This window comes from Coturnix japonica, chromosome 1, assembly GCF_054131305.1.
Source record: "Coturnix japonica strain WE chromosome 1, WE-NBRP24, whole genome shotgun sequence".
NCBI lineage: Eukaryota > Metazoa > Chordata > Aves > Galliformes > Phasianidae > Coturnix > Coturnix japonica.
In genome coordinates, this window is record NC_140663.1 from 69,142,215 (window position 1) to 69,157,810 (window position 15,596).

At 39.2% G+C, this 15,596-nt stretch overlaps 1 protein-coding gene across 4 annotated transcripts in view; it reads left to right on the top strand.

Moving 5' to 3' along the window:
• The window catches only part of PHF21B (PHD finger protein 21B), a 155,890-nt gene that overhangs the window by 135,863 nt on the left and 4,431 nt on the right, over positions 1–15,596 (top strand). For 3 of the 4 annotated variants that reach the window (XM_085543724.1, XM_085543727.1, XM_085543731.1), the window contains 6 exons: positions 5,745–5,821; positions 7,918–7,972; positions 10,941–10,963; positions 12,326–12,484; positions 13,474–13,549; positions 14,474–14,577. In XM_085543724.1, coding sequence (XP_085399850.1) covers positions 5,745–5,821; positions 7,918–7,972; positions 10,941–10,963; positions 12,326–12,484; positions 13,474–13,549; positions 14,474–14,577 — 494 coding nt within the window. Of the gene's footprint in view, positions 1–5,744; positions 5,822–7,917; positions 7,973–10,940; positions 10,964–12,325; positions 12,485–13,473; positions 13,550–14,473; positions 14,578–15,596 lie in introns of those variants that run through there. The other variant, XR_014944878.1, reaches the window with a different exon arrangement.

The window sequence follows — 15,596 nt, forward strand, 5'->3', positions numbered from 1 at the left end:
GTCATTCAAAGACTGAAAGTTTATCCCATTCTTCTGTAGCAAGCATGTTCTCCCTTCTTTGCTTGTGTGGGAAGGACATGCTCTCATTTCTTGAGTTAACTGTCTGTCATCTTTAGAGTTCCACAGAATAATGTGTATGACAATAATGAAATTCTGCATTTGCTTTATGCGTTTCTAAGTGAATTTAAAAACTACCTCTCACAAAGTCTTCCTTTTCCCACTCTTTTTCATTTAGCCAAAATGAACAGACTTCCATGAGCCTGATCTTCCTCTTGTGTGAGAGTTACTAACAAACCTTCCTAGGTCTCTGAATATGTGTTCAAACAGATATTGCATATAATCTAAAAGCAGATTAGCAGATTTGTACCTTTCTTTGCTTCAACTTTGTCTTTCTGAATAGGGATATAGATGAGGGTAAAAAAGAACTTGTTTGGCCAATGGTGTTAAACAGGTTTGGGGGTTTCTTGGCAGAATGGGCACATTCTTATGGAGAGAGGAGCTAAAGAAAAAATCCACAGGTTGATATGTTTTGGTTCAAGTTGGTGAGATTCCACTTATGTATGGTGTTTAGGCCAGCCATGGCTCAATCCTGATAACAAAAACTTTAATGATAATTGACACTTACCGCCCATCCCGTGGATGTTGATGTGCTTTAGAGTTGGCCGCATTCTTAGATACCTGGACCCTCAAGAGTCCAACTTATTTACTGCTTTTTTGAATAAGGTACTTTGTTCTTCTCTTGCCTAATTTTAAGAGTGGCTGTGAATTCTGGGGAAAACAAAGTGTTAATTATAAAGGCTTCTCCATACATATATTCTGGGCTTTTTTATGTTATTTTTTAAAACAATTTTTCTACTTTTCTGTCTCTTTCCTCTTTAAAACAGCATTTCAGAAAATCATTTGATGTCCCAGTGACTGAGAATTTGAAAGCATTTTAGAAAAACTTTAAGCCATCAGCCTTTTTAATGCCCTAATGGTAATGGATTGAAATGGAAATTAAAAAGCCACAGCAATTCTGGGAGAACATTTTTAATCCAAAAAGTGCAAATGATGACTGGTTCTTGTTTTCTTTGTCTAGGGGAAATATGACAACATTTGAAATTATGCTGAAGTGCAAATTATGCTTGAAACAGAGTGATTTTTGTTTTGAATGATTCTTTGCTCTTTGATTTTTTCTGGAACTAATAAATTGTTCACATGGATTTAATGCTTATGTTCAAAATGACAAGAACTGCTCTGTTCTGTTTGCTGTACATAACAGTAAGTGCAGGATGCACATTTTAAACCTAACTACTACAATACTTATCTTCCAGAATCAATTCTTGCAGATAAATTCACTTTTATATTCTCGCTATCCTGAAATAAACAGCTCTCACCAAGAGCTATTTACTATGGGAAGGGTGTTTTGTCATGACTGTTGGTGATTGCAGATCTCAAAAACACCCTGATAGCTTTCACAGGCTAAAGGTTATTATTTTAGTGCTGTGTCATATTAATGGTTATCAGCCGCTGTGCTTTATCAGGAAGTAGTGCTCATTATGTGGCTCTGTTTATTTTAGTACTTCTAATGTATTCCTCAGTTTTACATTTTTGAATTAGACTGTGTCAGGATTGAGTCATTAAAAGCCTATTCACTCAGTATCATTAATTCTCAGTGTTACTGATTTTCTTCATTTTCTTCATTGATTTTGTGATGTGGAGTGGTGATACATTTCTTGTAAGGGTTTCTCTACCAGCCCAGCAGCCTTTCCACCTGACTTCCAGAGGAAGTTCCTTCCTCTTGCTGGGAAAATAACTCTGTTCTGCAGATCCCCAGTCCTAAACAGTAAATGATCATCAAAACCCCTTTCCACTGTTGTTTTGCAGGACACAGATTGCAACAAAGAGGAACTGTCATTACAGCCCTTATTCAGTCACCACACTGAGTGTTTTTTGATGAAGGCAGTAGCTTGTGGAAGCTTTGCTTCCGACATAAAGCTACCTTCAGTTTTATTCATCTCTGACAAATGCATTACCACTTAGGTTTCCTTCTTCCTGAATATTAACAAACTGAAGAATAAATCTGTGCTGCAGTGTAAGGCTGTGACATTGAAAGTTCTAAGAATACTTTTCAGCATCGCCACTGTGTTAAAGTAAATAAATCAAATTAAAACCTAGGTAGAAGAAAAAAAAAAAACCATTTTAAATAACTCTTTACTTCAGATCTTGCCAAAGGAAAAAAAAAATAGAAAGAAAAAGCTGAATTTTTTCCATTTATGTTATTGGTTTTTTTTAAATTAATTAGAACAAAGTGTTTATTTTTAGTTCTATAAGCCCTGTTATGAAAGAGGTAGCAGAGAAAACAGGCTCAGTACTTTTTAGCAGTAGTAGCAAGCAGCAAGCGACAAAAGATTGTATACCAGTTTCTGCCTCTGGTCTAACTGGATAGAAATGTTCCTGGATGTATGCACTCCTTCGTTCTATAAATGAAGTGCTGACATTGTGCCCTCCCTCCCTGATGGCAATATAGGGTGGAGTACATCCAGTACCATTTCAGTTCATTAGTCTCTCTCTATTTCCTTCTATTTCGATTATGATTATGTTTCCCCCTCCAGACAGCTTTTATCTCTTCACCAGTGCGATGCCTCTTCCAAAGCTGTGTTTCAGGTATCTACCACATGTGTCGGTCAGGCTCCAGCAAATATTTCTGTTGCCTTGGTGAGGGCATGTATCAAATAAATTCTCTCTTAATCCTGGGACCCAAAAGGGCAGAGAGCTACAGATCCATCATGGGCTTCTTGTGAAGACACTCAGCCTAGCTGTGCACTCTGACACACAGAAATCTCTGCCGTGTCAGGTCCTTTGTTTATTTACCCAAACCAGCGATCTTGCATCCCTGTGACAATCTTTGAGAGGCAATCAGTCTGAGCAGCCCTTACTTTAGCTTTTTACCTACACTGCCACAAGAATACTGAAGTGGTGCAGCCCCTAGATTCACTGACTGTTGGGTTACTGGGGCTGGCTGCAGAAACCACAGCTCTTGCTCACACTGTTGGAACCAAAGCCCAAAGTCAGTGGTTGCCTACTTTCTATCTGTCTACTAACATCAAGGCATACAAGTTCTTCTATTTCATCCCTGGCACTTTTGGCCTGGAGTGCATCCCCTCTGTAAGATCAAGACCATGTTTCTCCCTGTGGCTCTGTGGCGGATTAATGGATCCACGTGTAGCACTCATCCATCTGCTGATGCCATATTCCCTTCATGATGTGGAGTTTGGAAGCTTCAGAATGGTGATTTTTTCATAGCCTGGTCATACTTTAATGGTAGGACAGATCTATTACCCACACAAGAGCCTCCTCTTTGCAGGTCTCGTAGTAGTGGGGATGTTAACAATATGCTGGCAGGGGTTGCAACGAGGGAGTCTATTGCACATTGCTGCTCAGTCTTACACCACGTTTCTTCATAGTGAAATGCTTCAGGAGACACATGGCAGCGTATGTCTATCCCATGTCACGCTGGGAATCAGACCTGCCTTGAACTGTGCTAGAAAAATCCATCCAGAACATGCAAGTGGTTGTTCCTCTGTTTTTCTTGACTATATAATTTTCTTCTGCTACATCCGTCACACCCAAGTTTCAAATCAAAATCAATATCCTGGAACTCAGAGCCATAAAAAATCCATGCAGATTGTTGGCTTAATTCCCAGTGACACTAAGTTCAGGATGTGACCAGTAATACTCACACCATATACTATAGCACATGGCCCTTTTTTTACTCATGAGAAAAGGTGCTTGCAGGCTAGAACTGTGTGTCAAGAATCATCATAAGCATCCTGACAGCTGGACTGTATCATAATGTCAGATGGCAAATGAGAGCTAGAATTCAATGTTCCTAATTTTGTGGAAATTCTGAGATGGGACTCTTTACCTCAGACATTTACAGCAGAGACCAGACCTTCTGCAGAACCAGATGGTGTCTTGTAGGGTGTGCTCCTGGTGCTTTAATGGGCTGGTGGGTTAGTGTTCCTGCCAGTTCTTCTTCTTGGAAATGTGCTCAAAGCAAGACAAAATGGAAGTGTCAAGACCATAGGAACATTCAGCCGAACAGGATCTCTCAGTGTAGAGTATAAGCTTTCCTATAAGATATTCGTTTGGTAAACTTTTTGAAATGGAGCTGCACACACTCCAAAGAATCGTAGAATCTTTTGAGTTGGAAGGGACCTTTAAAGGTCATCTACTCCAACTCCTGTGCAGTGAATGGGGAGGTCTACAACTCCATCAGGTTGCTCAGAGTCCCATCCAGCCTGACCTTCCACATCTCCAAGAAAGAGGCATCCACCACCTCTCTGGGAAATCTGTTCCTTGACTTACTACCCCTGTTGTAAAGTACTTCTTCTTTGTATCCAATCTAAATCTCCCCTCTTTTAGTTTGAAACCATTTTCCCTTGTCTTTTTTGCAACTGAACCTACTATGGAGTCTCTCTTCTTTCCTATATCTCCCCTTTGGATACTGAAAGGCCACTCTGGGGTCTCCTTGGAGCCATCCCTTATCCAGGCTTAACAGCCCCAGCTCTCTCAGCCTGTCCTTGTGGGGGAGGTTTTCTGTGCCTTGCATAGTTTTTGTGGCCCTCTTCTGGACACTGTCTAACAAGTCCACATCCCTCCTTTACTGAGGGCTCAACATCTGGGTGCAGAGGCTGGTGAGGCCTCATCAGCACAGAGTAGAGGGGCAGAATCATCTCTCTTGACCTGCTGGCCATGCTTCTTTTGATACAGCCCAGGGTACGGCTGGCTTTTCATGCCATGGGGTGGATGTTGGATGGTTTTCCTTGCTAATATCTGCTCTTATTTTATTAGTGAAATAAAAAATAGGCTTTAAAATACTCTTATACTCTTGATGTTCTGAACTTACATAAAGAGCTGGAAGAAGAAATTCTATGTGACAGAAATGAAATCCTAGCTCAGATGAAACAGCAATAAGCTGACTTCAGTGGGCCAGGAATTCTCCCTTCCTTTCTGTGCATGTTTCCAGAAGCATACACGTGACTAATTTTAACTAAGTGCAGTCCAGAGTAAGTGCCATCTTCAAAAGGTGTTGCCTTTTAGTGGAAGAGTTATGTGTTCCCTCCTTTTCAAAGCAGGACTGCAGTTCAGTGAGACCAACTATGGGCCGCTGTTTTCTGTGGCTCAGTGCCATGTATGGCTTGCAGCAACATTTTGCATACTCAGGATTGTGAAGCTGTGTGTTTTGGATGAATAAGTCATAGTGCCCTAGTTAGAACTGAGTCTAGCCATCCTATTCTGACTGTGCTTTTTCTAGCCTCCGTAGAGGAAAAGTAATGTCAACAAAACTTAAAAGGATCTCTGTTCTCTCATCTGATATGACTTTCAAGGCTCAACTTTTTTATATGCTCTGTTTTGTTAATAGCAGACATCTTAAAAGCTCTCTGTTGATGATTGCTAAATACATGTGTTGAGGGATCATCACAAAAAATCTTGTAGGGCAGTACAAGTCCACTGTGAAGGAGGAGAAAAATAAAGAAAAATGACATGTTCTGAATCTTAGAAGGAAAAACTTGTTAATATCAGGTCTTAAACTGCAGCAAATATCAGTGCTGCTGCCACCCAATTAACACTTTAGAAACTGAATCTGAGCATAAAGCACAAGGGACTGAGGGTAAAAGCATCTTGCTTAACAAGTTAGATCTGAATTTTTCCCTGATGAATGAGAAATACACAATTTATGCTTCTTTCTGTGCCATCAGAAATCCAGAGCAAACGTCAGGAAAGGAAGAGAAGAAGCACAGCAAATCCAGCCTACAGTGGACTCTTGGAAACAGAGGTACTTGATCATTCCCTTTTTTTTTCTTTTTTTTTTTTTCTTCCACTGTGTTATCTCATATCAATAAAATGTTTAATAGTGCTTCTTATTACAAATGTAGATATGAATACAGAACCACACATCCACTTGTAAAGAGATATTGATGTGAAAAAAATAAAAACCACACAGATTTTCATCTCAGTAGCTAAGCAACAGATTTTCTCCCCATAACATCCTTTGCTTCGGACTAGAACTCATGTTGGTTTTAGTAAAGGCCAAAAGGCCAAATTTCATGTGGAATCTAATTACTCCTTTACCTATACAGATGGTCCTTTTAGATCAGACCTGAAGAACAGAAGTGTTTTCAAACTTGCATTTTGTTTTTGAAATGAGGAATACAGGTTTATTCAGCACATTAAAATTCCACCTTCAACAGGGATAGAAGGGGTGATGGAAGAGGCCTGCTACACCTTTTGTATGTGCTTTACATTGTATCCTCAAAAGCAAAGTGAGGGATAGCATGGAGAAAAAAATGTCTGTGAGAGTCCTATGGCTGATCAGCTGTGTCCTCATTAGGAGCTGTCATTAAATACTGACCATGGGGAATGCTGTTCAAGTAAAATGGGGGCAGATGGTTCTTTTCTGATCAATTAGCTGCTCAGATTGATTTGCTAATCAGTGAGTTGAGATATTTTGTGGCATTTAAGACATTTTGGTGCAGTTTAATTTATGGTTAGTCTCCAGAATGATCCTTAATTCATGATTGTTTGAATTGGAATTGCATATAAATTAGACTTTCATTTGCCAACGCCCCTCAAAACTGCAGGAGCTCAACCTCTGTAGTGGTGATGTTGACTTCCTTGATTACAAAAATGTGATCACAGTCTTGTGTCTTCAACTGAATGTTGTGAATGTTGTGCATATCATTTTTGAGGCTTTTTCTTTTTTCCTAAAAATGTTTTTGAGATACCAAATTATTTTCCCACTGTCAGCATCTGGGTTTGTTTTCTTTGGTTGACTGATTTGTTTGGTTTGTGTTTTTGTTGTTGGTTTGGTTGGGGTATGGTTTTGTTTTTTTTTTTTGTTTGGTTGGGCTTGGTTTGTTTTTTGGTTTTTTTTTGGTTTTTTTTGTTTGTTTGGTTTTTTTTGCATTGGGAAGGGTTACGTTTCAGGCTGGGTATTTTTGAAGAAAAAACATCAATTTAGAATTCATTGACAGGCTGCCAGGTATCTATATATAAAAGAACAGTTTACGTACTACAGAATAAATCATTTATTAGCAAAAACTTTCTAATTTTCCTTCAAGCAGAGTATAACAACATCTTATGGTACTGTTTGCAGTCATTCTGTACAAGGATGGCATAGAGGAACAATTAGGGGTTATGTAGAATGTTACTGAAGCCCAAGTAACTACTGACCAGCAGGTTTTACAATCTGATAAATTGGTGATGGACTGCATTACATCTCCATTAACATCTCAGTCATGTTTCAAGTGGGCTGTGTTTGCGAATTTGAAGTTCTTTGGTGACCTCAGTAGTTTGAAACAACTACCCACTCCTAGAGGGCCTACATATTAACTTATGAAAGAGAAATATTTAACTTGGACATTAATGTATTGCTTTCAAGCAAAATATATTCCAGCTAACTGTAGGCAAGTGTCATAGAAGGTAGTAATGTGTTTCTGCAGGTGGGAAGTCCATCGCCATTTCACCACGTGCAAATAAAGATGTCATCTCACAGCAGCAATTTATTATGCAGTTTTTCCTTTATAGACATTGTTTATTTGCTAGGTTTGGAGTTACTGTTGCTGTTGCCTTGAGCCTCTGCAACATAACCTGAAACACAATCAATAACATTTGCAATTTGCATTTCTCTTGTTAATAAAATCTAATGTACATAAAACTGCTCTATGAAGAAACTGTTAGAGAGGTAAATAAGGCAATCATTTATATAGCTGTGTTAGGGGTTAGCAATGAATAATCTAAAACACTAAACTGGCTTTTAGATACTTTGTTATGTATGAGAGAGCTCATAGAAATTATCTGCGCATAATGGTAAGAGACAACTAGAGCACTAATCAATAACGCTATGATATTGTGGTTTCTTTTCCCATCCAGCGGAAACGTCTTGCGTCAAATTTTTTGAATAACCCCTTGTTCCTTTCAACAAGAGGTAAGCATATTTTTAAGTGAATAAACTACTGTTCTAATTACATGTTAAATATTTATAGGTAGGATTTCATATGAATTACTGCTAGGATGCCGGGATGTATTACTTTGGGTAAGAACCCTGAACTTTTTAGTGTGGAGTGAATATAGATGCTGTTCCTGAAAGGAAAAAAAAAAAAAAAAGGCTAAAGTTCAAAACCGTGTAGAAATGGGTCCACAGTCCCTGCAATCAATGGTAAATCTAGTCTCTTGCACTGTGAGCACCAAGCAGTGAGGACTGATTCAATAAGATAGCACCAAGTGCTTAAAAACACACATTGAAAATTGGATCTAAATGTAATTGCTATTCTGGACTTTTCATTTGCTTCATTTTGTCAGCTTTAAGAAACTGGTATCTATTTTCAAAAGCTAGGAATTTACCTTACCATTTGCCTTACAAACAGTGGCCAAAACCCACAGTTTTTCTCATTCTAAGAGCTGGAGCAATGAAACTAGATTTGATGGCCTTGAAGATGCCTACCGATCTTGTACTTACAAGAACTTCAGATGCTGAAAGTTTCATGGTAAAATCCTTGAGAATCAACAACTGAGAGGAGCCAGCTGAGATGATAATTAGATCACATGAAGAAGCTCATTCCTGAAGAAATATGCAACTTGTTGAGAAGGCAAAGTATTGAGAGGTGGGAGATGAAATGAAGAGAACACTCAGTACCATTTAATTCTTTAGATGGCACCCCTATAGGATTTTAAAAGGCAAAGCAAGAAGCTTGAGCTTCTTCAAATGTCATGTTTAGAGCCACCTTTTTGGCCCTGCCTTAAATTCCTGCACCATGAGATCACCAACTCGAATGCTGTGGTTTTTCTCTGTATTCAAAATGTAATGTTCTAGATGCAGACAATTGGCCTACTTACCATATTCCTCTAGTGCCTGAGGTCTCAGAGGACCAGAGAGGTTATTATGCAGTAAGCAGCTATGATGACATGCCTCTTAGCAGGAGCCATGCTCATGTGAGCCCAAGTTGAAAGAATGTTATCCCTGGCTCAGTTTCATTGCAAAATCAAAACTATTATTTGTCTTATCCTGACACTTGCTTTTCCCTTGTAAACATGCACCTGGAGAGAACGGTATTGTTAGCACTGGGTGCCATTGTGCAAGATGAAGTGTAAACTCTGATCTGAAGTCAGTCACTGTCCCCAGACAGCTTTGAATAACAGAGGTGTAGATGTCTGCCCGTAGTGGACTGCTGATTTCCCCTTCTGCTATAAAACACTCCTTTAAAACATTCATCTTCAGTTTAATTGGACATATTTTAAAATGTCAAAAACTTTACATCAAAACTAAAGTGAAAAGAGAAATAAACAAACGGAAAAAAAAAAAAAAAAAAAATCCCTACGAAGTACAAGAAACAACTGTCATTTCCAGAAATGCAGAGGAGAACAATTCTTGTAAATTTCCAGCGAAATGTCAATTAATCAAGATTCATTTATCTGAAAATGTCTTACCTGAAATGAGGTCGCATCCCCTGACATACATCATTTGTAGAAGAGACTCTTCAATTACCAAGCCCTTGTTTGTCTGAATAACATTTATGTCCCCTGAGTAATCATGGTGTCATAGAATGAAGGATCTGTGTGTGTGTTTTTGCATATGTGAAGTGACATCTGCAGATTTTATGGAACTCGTTGCCAAAGGATGAGAAAATTGTTGGAAAAAGCTGACAAATTTATGGAAGAAGAATCCTTCTAAGGCTGTTGAATATAAAGGTGAAGATGCAAACTCTGGTTTAGGGAAAGCCATAAACTGCTGTTAGCCTCTGGGAGGATACCTCTGGAGAAAATCAATCTATGCTTTGCATGTCCAGTTCTTGCACTCTAAGACTGGGAAGCAGCAACATGGGATGCTGTTAGCAAAGGACCTTGGTCTCTGTAGCCTTTGGCCTAACTTAAGTGAAGCTGTTCCATTGTACTTATGTTCCTGTTTTTACATATATGTGAGCACAGTGTGCATGTGTCTTCACCTGTATATGTATAGCTTCCAAGCTGCATGGTACATGTGAGTGCACACGGGGGCAGCTGTGTTTCTAGCTGTGATCAGGGAGGGAGCTGAAGAAATTACTAGTTCGGCTGTCTACTAAATACTAAATATTACTGTATTACTAAAAATACTAGTTCGGCTGTCACCACATCAGTCTGAAGAAAGGCCATCAGCTGCTTGCCACTGAAACACCTCATCAGTTACGATGTCAGCAGCAAAAATTACAAAGCAATGCACTTCCCATAAATGTTTTAAAATTTTCTCAAATTTTATTTTTGGACTAAAACATAATAAATTTCACAAATATTTTTTAAAGAAAAGCTTGGCCCATTTTCCAATAAGCTCTGGTGGTTCTTTTTCCTATTAGACTGTGAACACAGTTCATCCAAAGGTCAAAAAATCACAGGGATTTGTGTGGAAGTAGATTGATGATAAAGAGCTGATGAGAACACAGAGCTCAGTCCCATAAGTGGCTGAGCATTTCGGCTGTGAGTCAGCTGAACATCTATATAGGTTTAACAGTGAGTTGGTAGCACCACTTCTGTTTCCCAAGTTAAACAACTGCGTAAGTGCCTTGCTGGTACACAGCCAGGCAGTTCATTACCCAGCAGGCTGAGGTCCTTAAGGAAAAGTCTTCCAGACTGATGATGTACAGAGAAGAGATCCATAGGAAACTTCTTGATAATTTCAAGTAGACTCTGTGCTTCTCATACAATGGCATTTCAGTATCAGACCTTTGGGCACAGGGCTCCAATGACATCAATTTGAAAATCTCTATTTGAAAAGTAGTTTCTGGTGCTGAATTTTGACAATGCCCTGATCTCCTGCATCTCAGCTTGACTAAAATCCTTTCCTTCTCATAGCTGAGAACTAGCATTCATTTCAGCAATGTATTATTTCCCACTAATCTGTTCTCTGCCCTTTTTCCATATGCTAGCAAATGAGGATCCATTCTGGAAGGTAGGTGTAGCAAAATTTGTGTAATACAAGTGTCTTTCTTCGTCACTGTGTAATTCAGTGCTTTCTTCTGATTACTCTAGTCTCCATCAAGGTACAGGATTATAGTATTCTCTTTGCCTTTCATGATGTTTTTGTGAGCTATTCCTCATTTGACTAAATCTTTGAGCCTCTGAGATAAAATTTGAGAGGCAGGATCTTGTGGGCTTGCATGAGCAAGGGTGGAGTTTATTACCTTTGTAGAATCCCCCGAGAGAAATTGTTAGTCCAGATTTGTGCTTTTAATGACCATTTTAAGAAAAAAAAAAAAAAAGAGCAACCATTATATGTTGCATAGATTAAATCTCTTAGTTTTGAGTTTCAAGTTTTCGAGTAGGTAACCTTAAAACAGTAGTATTTTGGAGAGCTGTCTCTTTGACAGGACTGATTTAGAATTCAAGGTATAAGTCTAATTAAAGCTATCATGAAACATTATGTGGAATATCCCTAAAAATGAAAAAAGGTTGCTTTTGGAATTAACAGAGGTGCAACATTATTCTTCCTTCTGGAAAAGTACTAGGAAAAGTTAGATTTTTTTATATAATGATTCACAAACCATGAGAGTTTCAAAATCAGCGTCTCCTTTATTAAAATGCACTTAATTATACAAAGAGTAATTAACGTTGCCGCTACATTAGCATAGCAATTTACTACATGACATTGTAACTTTGTTGATGAGTCTTAGCTCATGTTATATATTGCTTCAGACAAAGTGTTAATCAGTCTTGTTGGAGAAAGGTTGTCAGATTATGAACAGAAAACAATTGACTACAGGGAGAGCAGAGGGTTGGAGGACCCACAAAAGAAGGGTACATAGGAAAAGGCTGTTCTCAAGCATACAATTTTCCTAGCTGCTCTTCAAGGCAGTGTGCATACAACATGGAACTGTGCTTTTTCCCCAGAAACTTTTGCTTGCTTGCTTCCTTCTGCTTTGGACTTGAAGGACAAGTGATCCACACTTTGAACCATGCTTCAAAATAGATCTACATGTGGTGATATATGATTCAGATACACATTATCAAGAACAAGTGAAATAATTCCTGCACTACAATCTGACTGTATTCATCGATTCTCTGCTCTGTTTGATAATTCGATTCTTATTTTTTCTTTTATAATGTATGGAACTTGCTTCTGGGTCATTTGTTTGTATTTGTTGCTTTCATACACCATTATTTCTCTTGTCTTCTACAGTGGCCAGGGTAATTCTGACAAGTAGATATGTCTCTGAATAAGACTGGCTGCTGTAGTACTATCTGTGAGTGCTGCCCAGGGACAAGAGCCTGGTGGGTTGATTTGATCCAAGCCATCCTTTTTTTTCTCTTGCAGAATGAGATCCACCATGATGAATACTGCACTGCTTGCAAGCGTGGCATTAACTTGCAGCCCTGTGGCACATGTCCCAGGGCATATCACCTCAACTGCTTGGACCCACCCCTCAAAACTGCCCCCAAAGGGGTTTGGGTCTGTCCAAAGTGCCAACAGAAGGTAAGCACATCAAGAAGAAAAAGTAGGAGAAACATCAAATTTGTATACAGCCAAACTAAATTAACCTACATCACAGTTTTGGGGACCACATTAGATAGAGTAATACAGAGAGTTTGCAGCATTTATTTCTGTTATTTTTATTGTACCAGACTTAAAACATACAGCGAGTGCCTAGGCTCTCACACATCTGCTGAGATTTGTCCTGGGAAAAGATTAAAAACGTCCCTTTGTTTTCTTTGTTTCTCTTCTGTACCAAAAAGCCACAAGTATGTATGTTGCAAAACAAAAAATGTAAGCATTATGGGTTTGGGATGCATTGCCAGAAACAGAAGCTTCACCAATAGGTCTGAAAGCTGTAAGGAGACCGCGTCATGTTCTTTAAATCATGTTTATTATGTGATGGTTATTGATCATAGCTATGATCAAAAGTGCTAATTTATCTAACTGCTGTGAAAAACGCTGATTGCAGGAAGAGTAAAATAATAACTAAAACAGCACAGTGTCACTAAATTGTAGAGTGGAAGCTTAGATTTTGTGCCTTGGATTTCTTTGTGTTTTGCACTGGGATTACTGTTTGTTACCCTTTGAAAATATCGAGGGGAAATTCAAGCATAAAGCTGTAGAGAACAGAGCAGATCTGTTAGATCTACACAGTCGTATTTTCATGTGAGCCCACAAGCTCTCCCACAATACTCCTGACAGCATGAAGGTCTGCTGATCAGGGGTTGAGAAATGTTTTCTGGACATGGCAACAGGAAGCAGAGGCTTTGTTGCCTTCTTTAGTGCTGGTTGATCAGTTTAGGGATGTGGAAAGGAGTAAGGCCCAGTGAAGACTGCTACACAAGTTACTACCTCATTACTTTTTATCTTGTGAATTCTTAGACAGGAACACTAGAGTTGGTCCTGCAGACCCTTGAGGCTGAAGGGAGAAAAATATTAATGTGTGCCTTTGTAAAGTCCTAACTTTTTGTTGTTTCCTTGGCTTACAGGTGTTAAAGAAGGATGACAATGTGCCATGGACTGGAACTCTAGCTATTGTTCACTCCTATGTCACTCACAAAACAGGTAGGGATTGACAAGGCTTTTGAGAAGGGATTCTCTGCTCATGATGGTCAATACCATTTGAGTTCTTTGCAGCACTGATACTAAAGCAGTATTGCAATACGACCAGTTATAAAAGCGCCATAAGGAGCCATGGCTGAGAACAGCAGGTGGCTTTCTCTATCTCTGCTTCCTCTCCATCTTCTCTCTTTGAGGAATCTGAGATCAACCTCTGAGGAACTTCACTCTTAAATTTCACTCAGGCTCCCATGAGAGTGGTGCCTTCCTGGTAAAAGGGCTGAAAATTGGATTTTGAGGCATGATATCAGGCTAGGAGGCAGAAAGACACAATCAGGCTAGGGAGGGACATACAGTTGGATCTGCAGCACACTGAAAGACTAATATCTCAGATATTGTAGTAATACCAGTCTCTAATTATTTTGGTATTACTTGGTAGCAAAGTCATTAGTATCAAATAATGTATGATTGTACATTGATGATGACTCATTTTGTTCCCTGTTGCACTCTTACAATGGGATGTTTTGGGCATTACAGTGTATCTGAGAGGAGCTTAGCAGAAGTCTGGCACTGTTACGGTCTGTGCCTTTCAGCCACAGTCACTGAACCTGAATCATTCCAGGTGGCTGACCTGTTCCTAAATATCAATCACCTTTTTCTTGTAGACTTCAGGGCCACATGTGGTCCAATCATTAATTCTAGTTCATCTCAAAAGCACATTGTAGCTTTTTGGATCATCCTGTGTGCTAGCCTTTGACACAGACACATCCGTTCAAACAGAAACTCCAGGTTTATTCAGCTGTACCTGCAGACAAAAGGCTACTGATATCAGAAACTCACCTTTCAAAATAGATGCTTGGTATTGCTAAGCACACAGATTTGCTATATTACCTTTTCTTAACTTGTACATCCTTAATGTTATTTTTTCAGTTAAAGAAGAGGAGAAACGAAAGTTATTAAAGAGAAGCAGTGAGCTGAAGAGTGAGCACAGGCAGTTAGAAGAAAAAGATCGACTTCTCAACAATGCAGTGAAGGTAGGACTCCTGACTGGGGAGTCAGTCTCCTGCAGAGATGTTTATAAAGACTTCATGCTTAAAAACTGATATTTTGTGGCTAGAAGGTTATCTATGCTCCCAACCTACAAAAGTTCAAGCATGTTTGTTCTGACCGAGAAAAAACATTGTCTTCCTTTATGTGCAAAAGCAAGCTCCTTGGGCAGCATGAGGAGAAGAAATCGCCAGTGACTGAATTCCTGCTGTAGACATAAAAACACAGCACAGGTGTACCTGTCTTCCTTGTGGTGTGGCACACAGCTCTGATCTGTCCGATGACATTAAGATACTTCCATCCTTCAGATGAAAAGATCTGTGTGTGCTCCAGTGGTAGTGGCTTCCTTGTCAGCTCTAGAACTCCTGAGATCGGGTAGAAGTAGCAGTCCTTATTTGCCTTTGAGGTTGAATGGTGTAACAACCTCTCCATGAGTGAAAATGGATTCAGGACTATTTTCTCTGTGATTTTGTTTCAAACTTAATGTTGGCTGGAGATGTCTCCCATATGTACTGTGCTATGAAGGCCAGCATCTGGCAGTTATGACAGGCATAATCCCTGTCCTCCATAGATGAAGCTTATTTGGTACTGGCTCACCACATGCCCACTCTTAAGGGGTAGCTGTTAGTTTGTGTGGCAGGCCCAATAAATATTTGAAACTTCTTTACACTGGAAGAATCAAAGTGGCAGCTGCAGGAGTGACTGGTCACTACTTGTTTTATCACTGCAGTTACCCGGAGGAAGCATGTAAAATATTTATCACATTTAAAATAGAATGCAAAGGAAAGCAGTAACTTATTAAAGGACATCACAGTGGGGAGTATTCCCTCTAAGTGTGCATAGTCACCATCAGTGCTAATGGAAACAAACATATGTATGAAGAAGTGACTGGGGTATGAAATATCTTCTGTGGTTAGGAGAGTGCAATGGCATGAGATTTTAATTCAAAGAAAGGCATTTCAAGATGGATTCAGTTATCGGGTTTATGTCAGTACTTTCAAAGTAA